Raw genomic sequence first — 17690 nt, 5'->3', positions numbered from 1 at the left:
TTCTTCATGGCTGGGCAGGGAAGTTATGAGGAAACTTAGCACCAAGCTAGAAATCTGGAGCCTGTAGCTCCTGAAAGGATCACAGCCACCAACAGCATGGACCTTTCCCCCAGGTATGTAGAACCTGCTAGGATCACAGTTCAGCAGAGGCTGGTTGCAAGCCTGGGATTTAGGATCCTTAGTAGTCTAAGGTACAAGGGACACTGCTTTTGGAACAAACCTGCCATGGATTCCCCTTGGGTGGCAGGGATTAGGAAACTATGACCCACTTAACTGGGATCACCAGATGACTTTTTATCTGGAGAAGCCTGAAGGGGAGGGGCTCTTCTGTCTTACTGCACCAAGTATCCCAGCCGTCAGGCCAGGCCAGCCACAGACCCTCAGGGGCGCTCCTCACCATGCGCAGGTAGTTCATGAGGCTGGTGCCGTGCTGCCAGATCTGGGCTGAGCCACAAGACAGGGGCTTCACACCGATCTCCTGGCTCCGATTCAGCTCCTGTACTGCTGTCACCACAGCATAGACGGCATCAAAGAGCAGGGCTGAGGACAGCTGGGGGAGGCGGAGAAGAGGGCGGAGAGAGGAAGTCAAAAAAGTGCAGAGAAAGGGAGGAAGAGGATGGAGACAAAGGAAGACCCCAGAGGAGGAAAAGAAAAAACAAGTCAGAAGAAAAATAAGGCCGACTCTCAATTGCTCCTGTCCACTCTGTCTCTGAACTCAGTGCACCTCTGCTGGCCATCCAGGTACTTCTCTGAGGCAGATGATGGCCACAGAAGCTTCCTGGGGATTGAAGCACCAAACAATCTCCTGGGTTCCAACTTATCTCAAGGGTACCTTTTTCTATCCTTTTTGCCAGGGAAAGAGCAACTTCCACTGTTCCCAGGAATCTCTGAGAACAGGGTGTTGGCAGGGCACTCTCCCATGTGAGGACTTCTCATAATCTAGCTGGACTTTGGAACTCATGAGACTGAAGGGTTTTCTCAAGTCCCCCGGCAGAGTGTACATAGCAGAGTGAGACGGTATAACCCAGAGGAAAGGCCTGAAAGCAGACCTCTCACCAAGTCCAGCTCCTTGTCCTTCCCTGTGGACTGAGTAACTTTGAGCAATTGCTGGCCTCTCGGGGTGAGCTGCTGACCTCAGGAGAAGGCAGGAACCTGAACAACTTCCTCCTAGTGCAGCTGGAAGCCACTTGCTTCTAGAAGACCCAGGATTCTGCTTCTTCCTAGATGTTCCTAGATGCACGAGTGCAGTCTAATTTGCCTTGTTTAACTTGATGAGCAGGCAGGAAGTACATGGTAGCACTAAAGCCCAGAGATGAGAAAGGCCCCACCCCTGCCTGGAATGGGAGAGAGGAGCAGGAGACACAACAGTTTCTCTGCTCCAGTTCAAGTTCATCTACATCACAAAACCACCGGGCAAGTGTATCCCTTTTTCCTTCTTTTACTCTGTACCTCCTTTTCTTTTTTCTTACCTTTCCATTTCTTCACCTGCTTTCCACTTTTATTCAGCCCCTGCCACTCAGCAGGTACCACAGTCATTCTCTGGAGCCACATCCCAGGAGCTCTCAGAGTTTCCTCTACCTCTATGAGTCTCCTGCCTTCCCAGCTTGATCTACCCTCCTCTGTGTCTCCCGGTCTTGAATCTACCTGTGACCTGAAGGCTGAGCAGGTAAAGGCACCCAAATTCTGTGGCCAGGGTCAGTGGTGGTCTCTGTGGTCCTGTGATCTGGACTGGCAGCTACACTCCTCTATTTCATCCATCACCTTCTGCACTCTCCTCCACCCACTGCCCTTCCCCCTGGCTGCTTAGCTCCTGCTTTATTTGATTTGAGGCTCAGCTGCATGGCGCCTGATGCTTACACTCCACAAACTTGCACTGTCTTTGTCCTTTGCATGTAATTCGTTTTCCCCTGAGCACATGTGGCTGCATTATTAATGGTCTCTCACATCTCCCTGCCCAAGGGGCACAGAGAAACCATGAATGGCAGACTCTCCTTCTCCAGTTCAGACAAACACCTACCTGAGCGGGAAATGTCCTGATTGCTAATGGCTTTGAGATGCTTCCGTTTGGCCATTTAAATGACACTGTAAACCAATTTCCATCCCCCTTTCTTCCTTGCCTCCCAGTTAATCTCTCCATTCCAAAGGCCCACAAGACAGAGTTCTCCCAGGAAAACTTGGGCCAATCTTTTAACATGGTCACCTTCTTACCAGTAAAGGCACATGGGACACTTGAGCCAGGGCTGGGCTCGGGGAGGGCTGGTGGGCAGGCTCCCCTAGTGCCCTAGCTCTGAGTCATCACCAAGTTCACCTCCTGGCTTCCCGGGTTGTCTGTCCTCACATGAGCTCAGTTAAGAACCATCAGCCACCAAGTTGCTTGCTTAGCACCCGCTTGTCCCTTCTGCCTCCCACTTGGGTTAGGTTAGGGGTCCTCCTCTCCTCCACACTACCAGGGGCTTCACAGGAGGCTGACCCGGCCCCTGGTCCCAGATGAGCCTGTGTGGCCTATGTCATCTCAACTCCCTGCCAATATGTGATTCAGGACAAGTGATTCAGTTTTGATCAATGAGACATGAACTGAGATCTGGAGTGAGGGATCCACTTCTCGGGAGCTTCTTGTAAGACAGTCCGGCATTTTTCCCTCCTCTGGACATTTCTATGCCTAGACATGACGCTTAGAACCCTGGCAACCTTCCTGGTTCTAGTCTGAGCATGGAGCTGATGTAAGAGGGACCAGACAGAGACGGAAAGAACCTGAGTCTCCAATCTAGCTCTGCCATCACACTGCCTTTTCTGCATAAGACATTTTAATTAGCAATTCTGTCACTGGAAGCTGAGCACACCCTAACTGGCATGGAAGCCCTGGGGATCCCCTGGCTCCCAGAGAACTGCTGATCAAGTTTGGAGACCCTTGGGCCACACTCTCTCAAGGCTACCTGGTCCCCTAGAGGCTGTGTGCGAGTCTCTGAGAGATTGCCACCACCGCATACTTCAGAGGAACCTCACCACCCCATTTCTCAACCTCCCGCCAAGCCCCTGATTTGATCCTGACATGTAGGAGTCACTGTTTCTTCTCTGTCTGGCATGTGGTTTTCTTGTCTCATTAGCAAACGATCCAGATGCTCAGAGATGAGCATCTGCCTGTTTCAGTGTCCTTTAGCACAAGAAACTCTGGGGCCTTCTAATAATTACTACTAGCTGAGGACACTGGGGCCAGGGAGCAGGTGGAAGGAAACTGCCACGGCTCCCATCTCATCTCCACCTACTGCCACACTCCATCTGCGTGGCATGAGTGACATGTCCCCAGGAAGCCCTGTTCTCCACAGGTCTTCTCCAGTCCAACCTGGGTAGATCGGAGCGGACACCTCATGAGGCCTGAAAATCCTGAACCCACCATGCATCTCACTGGGGTCCTCCCTCCATCACCAGGCCACCTCTCTTGCAGGCGCCTGGCTGTTCATCCACCCAGGCTCTACCCTGGGTCCTCACCCTACTTCTCTGAGCAGTTTCTTCCCCCATCCTTGCTCCTCCAGTCTCCTCCCCTCACCCAGTTTCACCTCCCAGGATGTGGAGTCTGCAATCGCTCTTCCTCATCAGTTGCCTCTCTCATTCCAGATCTCCATTCTGAAGCATCTCTTTGCTCTCCTAATTGCATTCTCCCTCTGCTATTATTTACTAATTTAGCTCTGGAACGCATTTGGGACTGCAATTAGGGGAAAGCAGTGTCTGTTTCAAAAGCCCTGCATCCCCATCTCCACTTCTGTGCCCACTCAGGAAGCGGGAGGAAGTCCTTGCTCTTCCCTTCCTTTCCCTCCCCTTCCCCTGCCTGCCTTCCCTTCCACTTCCTTTTCCTCTCCCAGCTCTCCCTCGTCTTTCCAAGACTTCTGTGCCCCATCTGCGTGCATGTGCCTCTCGGTGTTGTCTCTGCTCCCCCTGTCCCTGTCTCTTCTCAATATTAAATCCCCCAACTGACTCAATCCTCATTTAAAATCCTCTCCTCTCTCTTGGCACCAAAATGTTGTTTGGCAAGGAACTCTCGATTCTCTTGTTTTTATATTTTCATTTGGTTCCTCATTGTTATTTTCTTTTGAGCTGTTTGCAAATTGTGTCGGAGAATGAAAGACTCAGTATAAATTAAGATGAATCAATTCTGGCTCAAGGAGTTGTGGCTGAATTCCTTCCCCCTCCCATAAAGTGAAAATAACAATATCTTCTAGACACACACCTGTAACCACTGTCTCTTCCCCAAACCCCTGTGACTGGGTTCCCAGGATCCTCTCGGATGCACATTTGTTGCTGAATTTCTATAAGCATAAACTCTGCCCCTTGACATAATACTGGAGCAGAACCATAGAAATCTCTTGGAATAGTTTTTACAATCTGGATTTTATTCAATGAAATAAACACTTAATTACAAACATCTGCTTTACCCTAAATTCTAATTACTTAATCTAGCCATCTGTAATTTTAATGGTTTCTCAGGATTTTCATTCTTTGCAGTGTGATTAATGGGAATGACATGAAACTGGTGGGTGACAGTCCCTGTTCACAACGCTCCCTCCTCTGCTTGCAATGTCTTGGGCAGGCAGAGCATCTGCAGCCCGCTGCTGGCCACCTGGCAAGTCCTGCCTGCTTGGGTGCACTGAACTTTCCTCCTGCTTAGCTTCCCATACACACTCTTTTTCTGCCCTCAGAACTGGCTCCCTGTCCGGACAGCTCCACCTGGAATCCTAGGGAGGTGGAGAAGAAGCCAAGAGGAGAAATGCCAGGCATGGAGAAAGGGCGGGAAGTGGAGGGGTGGGGAGAGAAACAGAAAGGAGGTCAGGTGGAGAGGGAAAGGGGAAGAGAGAAGAGCAAAGGGTGGATGTGGGAGAAAAAACAAGGGAACGAGCTCGAGATGGAGAAAAGGGAACAGAAGCAAAGGACAAAGAAAGGGAAGAAGGAGAAGGAAAGAGATTGTCCTCACTGAAGCAGAAGCTGTGTTTAGAGTTTTTACAAAGCTCCATTGGGAGTGAAACTAGGCTGGATTTTCCTGGAATGGACTCTCTCAACTTCCAGCTCACCATCATGGTCATGAAAGAGCTGAGAGATCTGAGCCAGGAGTTTCTCAGTCCCCAGAAAAACAGGTAAAGGCAAGTTTTCAAAAGGTGAGAAGCCTTGGGAGAGACATGCTGCTATTGTCACTGCTGTGAGGTTCCCTTCTAGCTCTTAGAGGTGACAGTGGTGATAATACTTCCCCTTGCCCCTCAGAGACCATCACAGAGGTGATGGCGGGAAGTTCCCTGCAGCAAGGGGTAGACTCAAGTTTTACACAAGACGGGACAAAGTGAGGATCTTGGGGGAGCCTAAAGTGCCACCTAGCTCTTCTATACTTGTTTCCTCATTCGTCAAAAAGGCCTGCAGGACTGCATCTAATTGTTATGATAATATAATGAGAAAATAAAAGGGCAGGGCAGGGAAATTTCATGGGCAATGCTACAGTGGTCCTCAGTCCTGGGGGGACATACCAGCAGCAGCTCTGTCTCCAGGGCAAGAAATGACATACGTGCATTTCAGAAGTAAAAAGCATAAATAAAATAAAGGAGCTTGGCCACAAGAGCCAGCTGAAGTAGGACCAGAGGCTTTGGCCACAGTCAGAGACCGGTTTTAGATCTGAGGCTCGGTAATGGTAACACTGGGCACAGAGGGAACCTTCACAGGACACTTCTGGATGCTCAAAGCCCACCCCGAGATCCTTGGGGGTTCTGAGAAGCTGAGGTTTTAGGAAGTCCTAGAAAGGACCTGAACTGGGAGGGTGACAGGGGAGGTTAAACTTTCTATTTTTAAACTGCTCCAGGCAGCTCCAGGGACAGGAGAGCCTCTCCAGGTTGGTGGAGCGAGGCAGTCCAGAGCCCTGCTCTTCCCGGGAGGCTGTGTACACTGCTAGGGTTTTACAGACAGAAAATGAGCAGCAAGTTACAGCCATGCATCTCTTAATGTCCTATGGACACGTTCTGAGAAGTGTGTCATTAGTCAATTTTGCCATTGTGTGAGTATCACAGTGTGCCCTCACACAAACTAAGACAGGTAGGAAGTTACTAGGCAGTGTGATCTTAAGGGACCATTGCTGAGGGTGTGGTCTGTGGGTCATCAAAATATCATTATGTGGCTCATGGCTACATTTCTTTCCCCTCCTCTGCAAGGCCTGATCCTAAGGTGAGAGCTTTCCCTCTGCAGTTCTGCTAAGTTTCTATCACCTTCCAACAATGCCATCAAATTATAATCTCATCGATGGATTCATCAACTGATGAAGGTGGAAGGCCCATGATCCAGTCCCTTCCAGAAGTCCCTACTCGGAACACGCAAGACCTTTGGGGGTCATTTCAGATCTAAACCATAACTTCTGAGACCCAAATCCTCAGAATAGCCATAGTATGGCTTATTCCACTTCCTTTTGTTTGGCAAAAGAAAAATAAAAAGGCATACAAATCCAGAGAAGGGAGGAAATGTACCCACTCTACCCAGTCACAGGGCAAAAGGACTACAGAGTCACATGGTGAAGAGCCTGAATCCCTAGTGCAGAGCCAGCTCATACATGGGACCCATTATTCAGTCTGTGAGGTGAAGAAGGACCGTAGTCACTGTCCAATGCGATAGAAACTTAGGAGGTGGACCCTAGTTGACAGGGCTAGGTCATGGTCAGACACATAGAACAAAGCTACCACAACAGGCCCAGTCTGCATCAGCTAACGAAGATTTGTGGCATGACCCTGGCTGGGTCAGCAGAACTGCTATACTGTCCAGCTTAAATGAACTGATGTCCATGGACCCTCAGATGCACAAGTCATCTAAATGGGCGTTGTTGGTTGCTTGTGAACTTTTGTGGTTGGTTGTTACACAGAATTGATATAGCAAAACTATCTGATATATTCACTGAGGCCTATCCCAGCATATAGACTGTTAGAGAAACTAATTCAATGATCTTCTAAGATAGTCTAGCATAATTAGCCTAATACTATAGCTAAAGGGTACAGGGCATAGAGGGGGTACATAACTACTTAAGATCACATAGCAAGAAAATGGTGAAGCTGATGTTTGAGTCCAGTGGTCTTTGGAGCATGTGTGTGACCTCAGCCAGAGCTGGCCCTGCAATTCTGTGAGAGGCTCTGCCCGGCCTCTGTGTTGGGTCCTTACAAAGGATGACACTACTGACTCTTGTCTGCCTGCTCGTGGCCAGTGTGAGCATTAATGGCAAGGCTGATACCCTCAGAGAGAACCTGGACATATAACATGGAAACCTTTACTTTTACTAGGCCAAATGCCAAATGTGCTAAGTTTTGAGCTGGAGAGAAAGAGGCATTTCTTTCCCTTTCTTGACACAGTGCTGTGAGCCTTCCAACTTCAGCAGTGCCTCATTAGAGTGCCGGAGTGACTGTCACCAAAACCTCATACTCTACTGGTGGAATAGGGTCTTGTACAGGACACTGTGCTTAAAGATGTCTCTCACTGTCCCTTAACCCCCTTCTTCCAGATGACCCACTTTCTTGCCCCCAAATCTTCCCTATGAATTCTTAACTCTAAAAGAGCTTGCTGGGATGCACTCTATAAATCTTCCTCTCAAATCCCTCTTTTCCTGGACCAAAGCTTCCTGAGTTTTTTTTGACAGCTCTAACTCCTTGGTCACCATTCCTTCCTAAAATTTCCACCAGGCTATGCAGTCATAAACACCCAGAGGGTTATAAAAGGTCACTATCTTCACGCCTTGCCCTCAGTAGGCCCACCTTGGATGACCACGTTGCCAACTTCTAATTAGGTACTCAGGTATGCAGATTTCTAGATACGACTTTGCCTGTGGTATGGCTTTGCCTCTGGTATGACTTTGTCTTTGGTATTGCTTCTGTTTTACAAGCCCACCAGAGAACGTCCCTCTCCAGGAAGATACCCGATTCCATTGCCATCTCTGAGGCTAAGTCATCCCATGTTTTTCTAGCTCATTCTACCTGATTCATTCATTCCTTCAACAAGTATCTACTAAGTACTTTCATTTTCCTGGGCCTAATGACAGGAAAATGAATGAAATGGTGGTCCGAGAGAGGGATAAAATGGCATAGTGATTAAAAGCGCAAATTATAAGGCCGTACAAGAAAGCCTGTGTTCTAGGACTGGGTCTCGCTGTGTGACCCTGGGCCGCTCAACCTTTACGAGCCTCAGTTTTACCTTATGAAAACTGAAGATACAGACATATAGCACTTGTTTCAGAAAGCTATAATAAGCTGCACACGGGCTGCTTTTTTTTTTTCTTTCCTTTCAAATAAAACAAGGCATGGAACCTGCCTAGGCAAGGCTGAAAAAGACATGCAATCCTGAGATCCCAGGAACTTGCCACTTAAGAAATGCATATAGCAGGAATACTTGATCTGCCCAACAACATAAGAATGGCTAACCCTATAAAGAAAAACCAGGGAGAGGTCTTCTATGCACAGCAGCATGGTGGTGGGGAGTCACAAAAGAAGCCTCCCTACTCAGAGCAGTGGCTTAGGGAGGTGAAAAAAGCACTGGATCAGGAGCTTTCAGCAACAGCATCATGGAGAGTCTGACCCCAGGAGACTTGGAGAGAACAGTAAATGACAGTGCAGAACCTCCCCATGACCCTATTCCTCTGCCTTCTCACCCATGGTGCTCCGAGCTCACTACTCCCTGAATCTCACTCCGTGCTCACTTCCCAACACATCTACACTGGGAGCTGAGACTGGAGAAGGGAGAAGGCTGGACTCCAGGAGGGCCTGCTGTCCAGCAGTCAGTCCATGGTAGGGTGTGTGGATCCCCAGGACACGAGGCAGGAGCTCTGAGGACACTTACCGCAGGCCCAGTGAAGGGCACGTGGTCACAGTTCTCTTGCCAGGACTGGTTGAGGCTCTGGGCAAACTCTTGGAAAAAAGCATGGGATTGGTTGAAAATGGAAAATCCTAGGATGTTGACACGGTCATCCACAAGGCTGTCCATTCTCTGGAGTGAGAACTCCTGCAAAGACCCAGTGGTCAGAACAGAGAACAAAGTTAGGACGGGAGGGATGGATGGGTAGCGATGGAGCACCTCCAGATACCTTGCTGTAGCCCAATAGGCACCAGGCGCTCTGCTGCTGGCTAAGGGTCTGGGGATTACCAAGAGCGGTTCTTCTGGAGCTTACAGTGTCAGAGTTCACAAGATAAACAGAAATAAATAGAATAATCTCTAAGCAAGGTATACATAGATTGTACTAGATACGGAAACCTGGATACATATCTATAGTATAGGCAGGACCATAGTAACAGAAAACATGATTGGAGCTGAGGCCTGCAGGATGTATAGGCCTCTCCAGATAGAAAATGTGACTTGTTCTAGGTTCTTCTGCCACAAGTCACCCTGTAGTCAAAAGAATAGAGGTGAGAATGCGTGGGGTCATTTCAGTGAGGTGCCCAGGGTGCATTTGGTAAAAGCATAGCTCCTCAAAGTGTGATTCTACCATCAGAATCACCTGAGCATCTTTTTAAAAAGTGACTGCTCCCCACCTACCAGAGCTGAATCTGCATGGCCTGAGCAAAAGTCCAGGTGGCCGCCTTTTAGCAGCATTCATCTTATGCATGGCAGTGTGCGGGAGCCCCTGGCTGAGCACACAGGATGCCCAGGGCCTAAGGGAGAAATGCTAAAATATGAAGCTGGAAGGGTTTTCAGGGCCAAAGTCTAAGTGCCTGGATGCCAGGCTAGGGGCTTGCATTTTGCCCTATAGGTGATGGACACAAGGAAAGTATTAGTAGAATGTCAAACAAGTTCATTTTTTAAGAATTTCAACCTGCAAAACTGTGGGCAGGGTTATGCCTTCAGTTGTCATTATTTTTTTGTTCATTTGGCACACATTTGTTTCTCATGTGTCTGGCACTGTTTTAGGCACACAGAACATGAATAAGAGATGTACTTGGTGCTCTCAAGGCTACTAGACAAAATAGTTAAGGCAGCAAGTCATTACCACTTCAGATAGCAGAGCAGTGAATGAGGCAATCAGAGAGGCCCCATAAGGGACAATGACATCTAAAAGTTTAAGAGCATTCTCCAGGCAACCACGGTCCTCAGCCAATCACCTGGCCATGTGTCAGCCTGCAGGCCAGCAAGTGTTACTGAGAGAAGCCAAGTTCTATGAGGTGAGAGCCTGGCACCTCTATGGTCTTCCTTGGTCTGAAACAGGGAAACCAGGCGAGAGGGTGTGCATGGATTGTGCAGCTTGCTGATCTCCACTCCTGGAAAAATGCCTTCAAATGTGGGCCAGGCCATCTTCTCAGACAGAAGTGCCATTCATCACACATGCATTCTACATGCTTACACACAGTTCTGCATGCCAAGTACACAGAGTGGTTACAGGCTCTGGGACTAACCCAGCAGCCACTCAGCCTGGCGTGACAGATGGCAAGTCCCTTGGACTTACTTTCTGGCCAGGTGGAAACACAGCTCTCCTTCAGGTGGTCTCCATTCCTGAAGACACAGCTCCTGCAGCCCACAGTTCCTTCCTTACCATCTACAACCCATGCCAAGACCCAGGCTACAGCCTCGGCCCACCTGCCCAGCGCCCAAACTCACTAGCTTCCACTTGTGGACTGGAGCAGCAAAGACTCCTCTGGAGCCATCAACTCCTTGACAGAGTGAACTGGACAGGGATTAAGTATGTTTTGGATCCCATCAACTCCCAGTAGTGGGAAATGGATGAGCCAGAGAATGTATTGATCCATAGGCTGACCCTAATGCTCTGTTCTCTTCGCAGGGCAGCTGCCCATGCACTGTGGGCTATCAGCAGGTACAAGGGGACAAATGGCTATTAAGAAGAGATGCATTTGGCAAGAGTGAGATGCAAGACACAGAGCCATGCTGCTGTTGGGAAACCATGGACCTCACCGGCCAGTGAAGGCTGGAGAATGTCTTCTTCCCCTGGCTTCCTATCAATGTGGGCAGACATATGGCCCCACCACTACACTCTCCACACAGATGGGTGGGGGCTCATTTCAAGGAAGCATGATGTCTTGGATATCTACAGACTTACAGTGACAGTGGGGGAGGGGATAGAATAGATAAGGGCTTTTGTGTTAAATCCAGGTTCATAGTTAACTGGGATATATGACTTTAAATATGGCCTTTAGCATTTCTGGGCTTCAGAATCATACTGTGTAAAATAAGAGCAATAATACAAGCAAACTCTTAGGTTGTTTCAAGGAATGATAAAAATTTATGCAAAGATTTAGCATCGCATGTGGTGTATAACAAGTGCTCAATGTCTGATAGATACTGAAACACTTTCATGAGGTATCTAGCTCTCTCCTTTAGTTCCACATGGTGTGGAAAACTAAGTTAGGTTCTTCAAATGCACATTCTGGTCAGAATAGGAATGAATGAGCTAACTGCAGACACTTAGAGATAATCTCTCCAGAAGTTAGACACTTTGCCTTCCTGCCTTTTAATTCCTATCTTCTTATCCCTTGCTTAAATCCGATTTCCCATTTTCAAAAGCATCTTATGATAAAAAGATCCAGGAACTTCATTCTGTTTACAGTGCACATGGGAGATCTTGCCGAAGGACAAGAAAGGGATTGTCATGTGCAATTTTCTGGGACACTCTAGGGTTCTACCCTCCAAGTATCCTGACAGGAAACTCTTCTCTTTTTATCTAAACTTAAGACTAACTTGCTGCTATTTAAAGGTATTTTCAAAAAAAAAACATGGAAAACAGCTAAACACTAGAGTTTATATACAGTGAAAACCTCCTAGGACATTATTTCTCAATGTGCATTCCTCAGGACATCAGCTTCCCAAATATACTAGAAATTTCATGAAAATAAGAGTTCATGTTAAGTAAGATGAGAAATCAGGTTAGGAATCATTGTATATTGTATTTACCTTTTCTAAATTCATAGCAAGCACTGGTACATTAAAAGTTGAGAGAAGTCCTGCTGTGAACAGTTTAGCTAATTTTGCTTAACTCAAACCTTCTAAACACACTGATCGCAGAAACACTACTTTTCCCATAAAAAAGCTGAATGTCTCACAGTAGTGTTCTATACAACACTATCCAGGAAATGCTACTATAAATGCACAGGGAGAAATGTGTATACAAATTCTAGAACAAATAGTGGAGACATTTTGTTAAGACAGCATTTTCATAAAATTAACAGATGTAGGGCTGAAAGGGATTAAAATCATGTAGTTCCTGCTGCTCTATGAACTGTATCCCAAGCTAAGGATAAATAACCAGATCATTCAGGTTCCTGTGCACGCAACTCTAGTTAGCTAGCTATGACCTTCAGAAAATGATTTAAAGGGGTGCCTGGGATGGACAGGTTTATAGAATTCTTGATCCTGTTCCTATAAAAGTCTCAGGAAGGGATATTCTATAAATGTCCTAATTATGAGATTTCCATTGTCCTGAAACCAGCAAAACCAGGGTGAACAAGCAGGTGAATTGGTGAGTCACTTAGTAAGGGCCAACGGCTGTGTGCTAAAGCCAAGTAGAAGAACAGAGAGCAATGCCACGTCTTCCATCTGTCCACTCGTGCTTGGCTTCATGTCACCATTACTTTTTCCTGTGTGCGGAACTCTCCAAAGGGCTGCATGTTGCTGGGAAGCAAAGACACGCCTGCCTCACTTCTGAGCCCTCTACTGCACCTCGCAGATCACTGGTCCCTAGAGGCTTCTGGGTCAACACTGGTTGAAGGGCTGGGGTCCTCACTGTTGGCACCTCTATCACTAACTCAGTCTCACACTTCCAGAAGGCACAAGAACGTGTGCGTACCTGTGCTACCCACTTACTGATCTCTGGAAGTTGCCTTGTTGTATTCTGAAAGACAAATTCCTGACAGGTTATTTTCTTATCTCTTGACTTTCTTATTTAAAACACCAAAAAATGTCCGTGTGTATGTGTGTGCACACACACATACACACCCATGTTTGAGTATAAATTGTACATAAGAATCCAAATAACTATAGTTGAAGGTCAGGCCATAGCCACAAGTGAATACAGGGAGCTGTTGTCCTGGAATGAAGGAATGTGTTGTGGATAATACCTTGCAAGCTACTCTGAATGGTTGCCACAGGTGGAGGCTGAGGTGCGTGCTCCTGGATTTTCCTGATGGATATGATATTTTCAATGTTCTGATCTCCAACAGGAAGTTTTCCATGGACCTGAAGCCCGTTTGCCTACCTAAGTTAGGAATCCAGGGCAGTGTGTGAGAGGGGCACTGAGATGGGAAGAGGGTCCGGGCAGGTGGCGGTGTTGGAGGAAGAGAAGGGGCAGACAGGGAGAGGAAGGCTGGGATTACCCTGGTCAGGAATGTGACAGCCATGGCTCATACTGCACAGGGTCCAAATGCAAAACAACACAACTTTAGTACCAAGTGCTTGGATTGGGTGAGGGCGCCAGATCACTGACTGGTGGGCAGCTTCTGCTCAGGGTGAGGGAGCAGGAAAGAAGTGTCCTCTATAAGCAGCAGGGACACATTCGACCTGTTTTAAATGGCCACATTCTAGTTGGTCAGCCCTAGAAATAGGGAAGGTTGGTCAGATATCACTGCAAGGATAGACATTTGAATGATCCCGATTCCTTTCCTGAGCTTGACTTCAAGGGGAAAAATAAAAAAACCAAAGCACATGTCCAGGTGGTACCCTTGGGTAATCTACCTCCTAACCCAGGTCAGGCAGGGAGGAGGGGAAGTGGCATGCGGTGACCTTTCCTTTCCTTGCCAAACAGTCTTCTCCTTTGTGTTCCGAATCCCCCTAATCTCCTGAGGGTCTAGGCTAGACACTTCAGGACAGACTCAGCTCCCACCTTTCTAGCTCCACACCCAGTCCACCACCAATCGTGACAATCTCGAATCTGTTTTTTCCACCACCGGTTAGGTCCTCATCATTTTTCCTTTGCAACAGTTGCCTACTAGACAAAGATCATGCGTCTGGTCTTGGGAGACATGGCTGTCACGCTGTACAGTTCCCAGGTGCCACTTTTCCTGGTTGAAATGTGAACAGCATCTGATCTCATTGTGTAGCCTGGCAGTCTCATCAGGAAACAGCAGCATGGGTTAGAAATAGCACAGATTTGAAATAAGACAGTCCTGGGTTCACTCTGATCATACACTGACTGATGATCTCAGGAAGGTCTCTGAACTATCAGTCTGTTTTCCTGTGACCCAGAGATGGTTTGTGTCATATAGAAGGCCCTCAGGACGTGTGAGTCCTCTGTTCTCCAAGTGCAAACCCACCTGTGCACTGCAGGTGCTAAGGAAATGGGTACGCAGCCCCTTCTTCCCGCTTTATCTGCTCCCCGTGCTACAGCTTGGTCCTACCAAGAGGGAAATATCTGGCACACAGCTTCTCCTCCCTCTCTCTCTCCCCCCTCCCTCCGCAAGAAGCTATATATATATTTTTTGTTTTTGGTACAATTTTGTGACACATATTGAGTACATTCATTCAGAGTGGGGAGTCGATACATGTGCATATCAGCATCTTAATCCTGGACTTCCCCTCCACTCACTCCCCACTTCCATCTCTGAAGCTATTCTTAGCCACTGAGCAAATTAGGAAAGTTCTGTTAAGTTACTGTAAGGTGTTAATTGCTTGGCTATTTCAGTCACGACAAGAAGAGCGGAGCTGAAGTTCAGATCTTTCAACCATAAATAACATTAACAAAGAAATAATTATGAAAATAACTAGTACAATTTCTTGGCTACCAACAGTGTGCCAGACAGACAGAAGCACTTCTCATACTTGCTCTCCATTCAATCTTACAGCAGCCTACAGCCTGGAACTTACTATCGCTGTTTTAAGAGCTGTCCAGTACAACCGAGACCCAGAGCAGTGAAGTGGCTTTCCCAAGGCTAAATGGCCTGGAAACAGTGGGTTCTGGGTTGAAACCCAGGTCCTGTTGACTTCAAAGCCAGCGTTCTTTGTGCCTGCATATTTACTCATCCTAGAAGTCAGAGGAGCTATGAACTCCTTGATACTGTGCTGTAAAGTAACCAGCCAGCAAAACTGAGCTAAAGCTGCTGGCAGAATACATGTGTTGACCTTCAGACCACAGAGAAAACTTGAAACTACAGAACAAATATTGGTGTCTGAGTGAGCAAGATGGTGAGCAAACACTGACTCAATTTCTACACAAGAAGGATTTTAACTACAAGTAAGTCAAGGACTTGGGATAGGCTGCAGACTGATTACTGGAACAGCGATCTCAGGAACATGGAAAAGGTTTGGTTTGTCCTGCACGGTGTCTGCTATACTGAAGAACTGGGACAAGGAATAAGAGCAATACCACGATGCGGCAAGTGGGGAGAAATTAGAAACAAATGCGGGAGAACTGAAGACATGTGTGACTTAGATGGCGCAGGGAAAGTGAAGCATCATGACCTTGGCCACCTTCTGAAGACCACTTGTGAGAAACTACAGCCAGCCCTAGTGAAGTCCCTGTGAGGGCACTACTATTAGGCCATCCATGCTTCCCTGCTGGCCCAGGGACTCCTGCCAGGTGGAACGGACTGTCTCACTCATGGCTGTATCCTCAGCACCTGGAGAAAATCAGTGAATCCCAAAACTGCCCCTTTGGTGCACTGAAAGGATTAACAGTGTAATGGGCTGGGGAGTATGCATATAAATTTGAAAACTGTAACATCTGAAAGCGTACACTGGTATCGTGCCCTAGATTTTCCTTTCCAAAATTCCACATTTCAAAAACCAGTCTTTGGCTTTGTCTGTTTTGTAACTTCTTTATCTCTTTTAATTAGGCAACTTTCATCATTAGAAAATAGGGAAAATAATACTTCGCAGAGCTGTTGTGAGACTCAAAAGGGGTGACAGACAGGAATGTGCCGCGTAGGCGGGACGTACATCACGGCTTCCTTGAGTAATTAGTTTCATGAGAAGTCACAATCAAACAGTTTAAATTAGGCATTTTCTATGCGCTCAGGCAATCAGGAAAACAGTGTGCACAGGGAGACTCCCAAAGCCTACCAGATTCTGCCCAAAGGTGGCCTCTGTTTGCTTCCAAAAAAGGCTCTCAGCCCCAGATGGCCTGAGAATCTTGTCACGAGGGCCGTGGGCAATTTATAAAATGTGTTATTCTAGTGCTTCTAGGACCTCTGGAATCTCAGTCCTGCCACCCGGGCCCAGCTGAGCTGAGACTCCTTACTTGCTGCCTCCACTCCAGATCTGCTTCTAGTTTCTTTTATTTCTTTAGGTCCTGGGGATCAAACTCATGAGGTCACATGACCTTCTTAGGTCCTGGGATCAAACTCATGAGCTCACACTTGCCAGGCAAGCGCTTGTGTCGCTGAGCTAAATCCCCAGAACTCTAGTTCTTAAGAGTAATGTACCAAACTCCTTAACCCCTTAACAGTGGGATTTCAAGCAATTCTTTGTTTCTCTGGTGCTTTCACCTAAGCTTCAGTCTTTGTTCTATGTTCGCCTCTGGTCCCTAAACTTCCTACAAGAAGACATTTGTGCCTCTTCTCACTCCAACTCCATGTATTTGTTATTGAGTATCATATGATAACTGCTCCCATCAGTGTGGCTCTGCACAGCTTACAAAACGTTTCCCCGTGTGGCTTTTTGCCCTCTAGAGCACACTCAGACAGGACAAGTTTTATTCATATGTTCATTTGGTGGAAGAAGAAATTGAAAGTGTCTTGCCCAAAAGACACATGTAGGACAAGATCCCAGTATTTTGCATATGAGCTCATAACATGTTCTCTCTCTCTCCTGGGTTAGGGCACCAGGAGATGGTGAGTACATCTCTTCTTCACTGAGATTATTAAAGACCAGTAAGTTAACGTTGTTTTCACCCACCAAGTCCTGAGAACACCATGAGACTCCAGTTTCTTAGCCTATAATTATGGAGAAAGAATGGTGGGAGGGATCCTTAAGATTACATCACTTCTTGCTTGGACTTCTATACTTTCTGCTTTACTCTGATTCTCTTCTTTGGTTCCCTATCTGGAAATGTCATCACTATTGACCAGTTTTATAAGTTGGAACTCATCCTCTACTCTGTTCACTTTCTCACTGTCCTCATCTCATACATTCATGGACTCATTCATTGTCACTTGAGAATATGTCATCCCTTCACATCTCTGGATTCTGACTCTGCCCTCCACCCCACTGCCTCTCCTTCAAATTGGTCCTCACTATCTTGTTCCTGGACTACAGGCTATTCGGCTTCCCTTCCTCTGGTCCTGCAATTCTCCAAGTTTGTTTGCTATACTCTTGCAGAAAGGATGTTTCTAAGATATAAATTTGATCATAAACTGCTACCTCCATATTGCTTATTGCACACACAACAAAGGCAAAGTCCTTAACTAGACGTTCAAGCCTTTTCATGGTATGACTCCTGTCTGCCTTTCCCACAGTTCCCCACCTTGACCTCTTCCCTGGCTCAAGCCAGGCAAAAATCGCCACTCAGTTGTGTTACCATTGTACCTCCATGTGTACTTATCACCATTTAGAGCTTTTTTCGGCAGGTGGGATCATTTCAAACTACTTTCCCTAGGACTGGCTGCTATTTGAAGCAAACACAGTTACATTATCAGCATCTACTCCAATGTGTTATACATAGAGAGAAGTCAATGCTGTAGAATGAATGAATTCAGGAAGGAGCTCCTATCAGGCTCAGGAAAGCCCTAGGGCTACAGGAAGTCTAGAATCTTTCGGGCACC

At 47.1% G+C, this 17690-nt stretch overlaps 1 protein-coding gene across 1 annotated transcript in view; it reads right to left on the bottom strand.

The window, feature by feature from the left end:
- The window catches only part of Grik4 (glutamate ionotropic receptor kainate type subunit 4), a 431262-nt gene that overhangs the window by 102852 nt on the left and 310720 nt on the right, over positions 1 to 17690 (bottom strand). The window contains 2 exon segments of the mRNA XM_063255944.1: positions 398 to 550; positions 8836 to 8997. Coding sequence (XP_063112014.1) covers positions 398 to 550; positions 8836 to 8997 — 315 coding nt within the window.

Source organism: Cavia porcellus, unplaced genomic scaffold, assembly GCF_034190915.1.
Source record: "Cavia porcellus strain 051 isolate PalLab524CR breed Dunkin Hartley unplaced genomic scaffold, mCavPor4.1 scaffold_9, whole genome shotgun sequence".
Lineage (NCBI taxonomy): Eukaryota > Metazoa > Chordata > Mammalia > Rodentia > Caviidae > Cavia > Cavia porcellus.
Note: the sequence above shows the minus strand (reverse complement) of the source record. Positions and strands in the feature narration are given on the sequence as shown.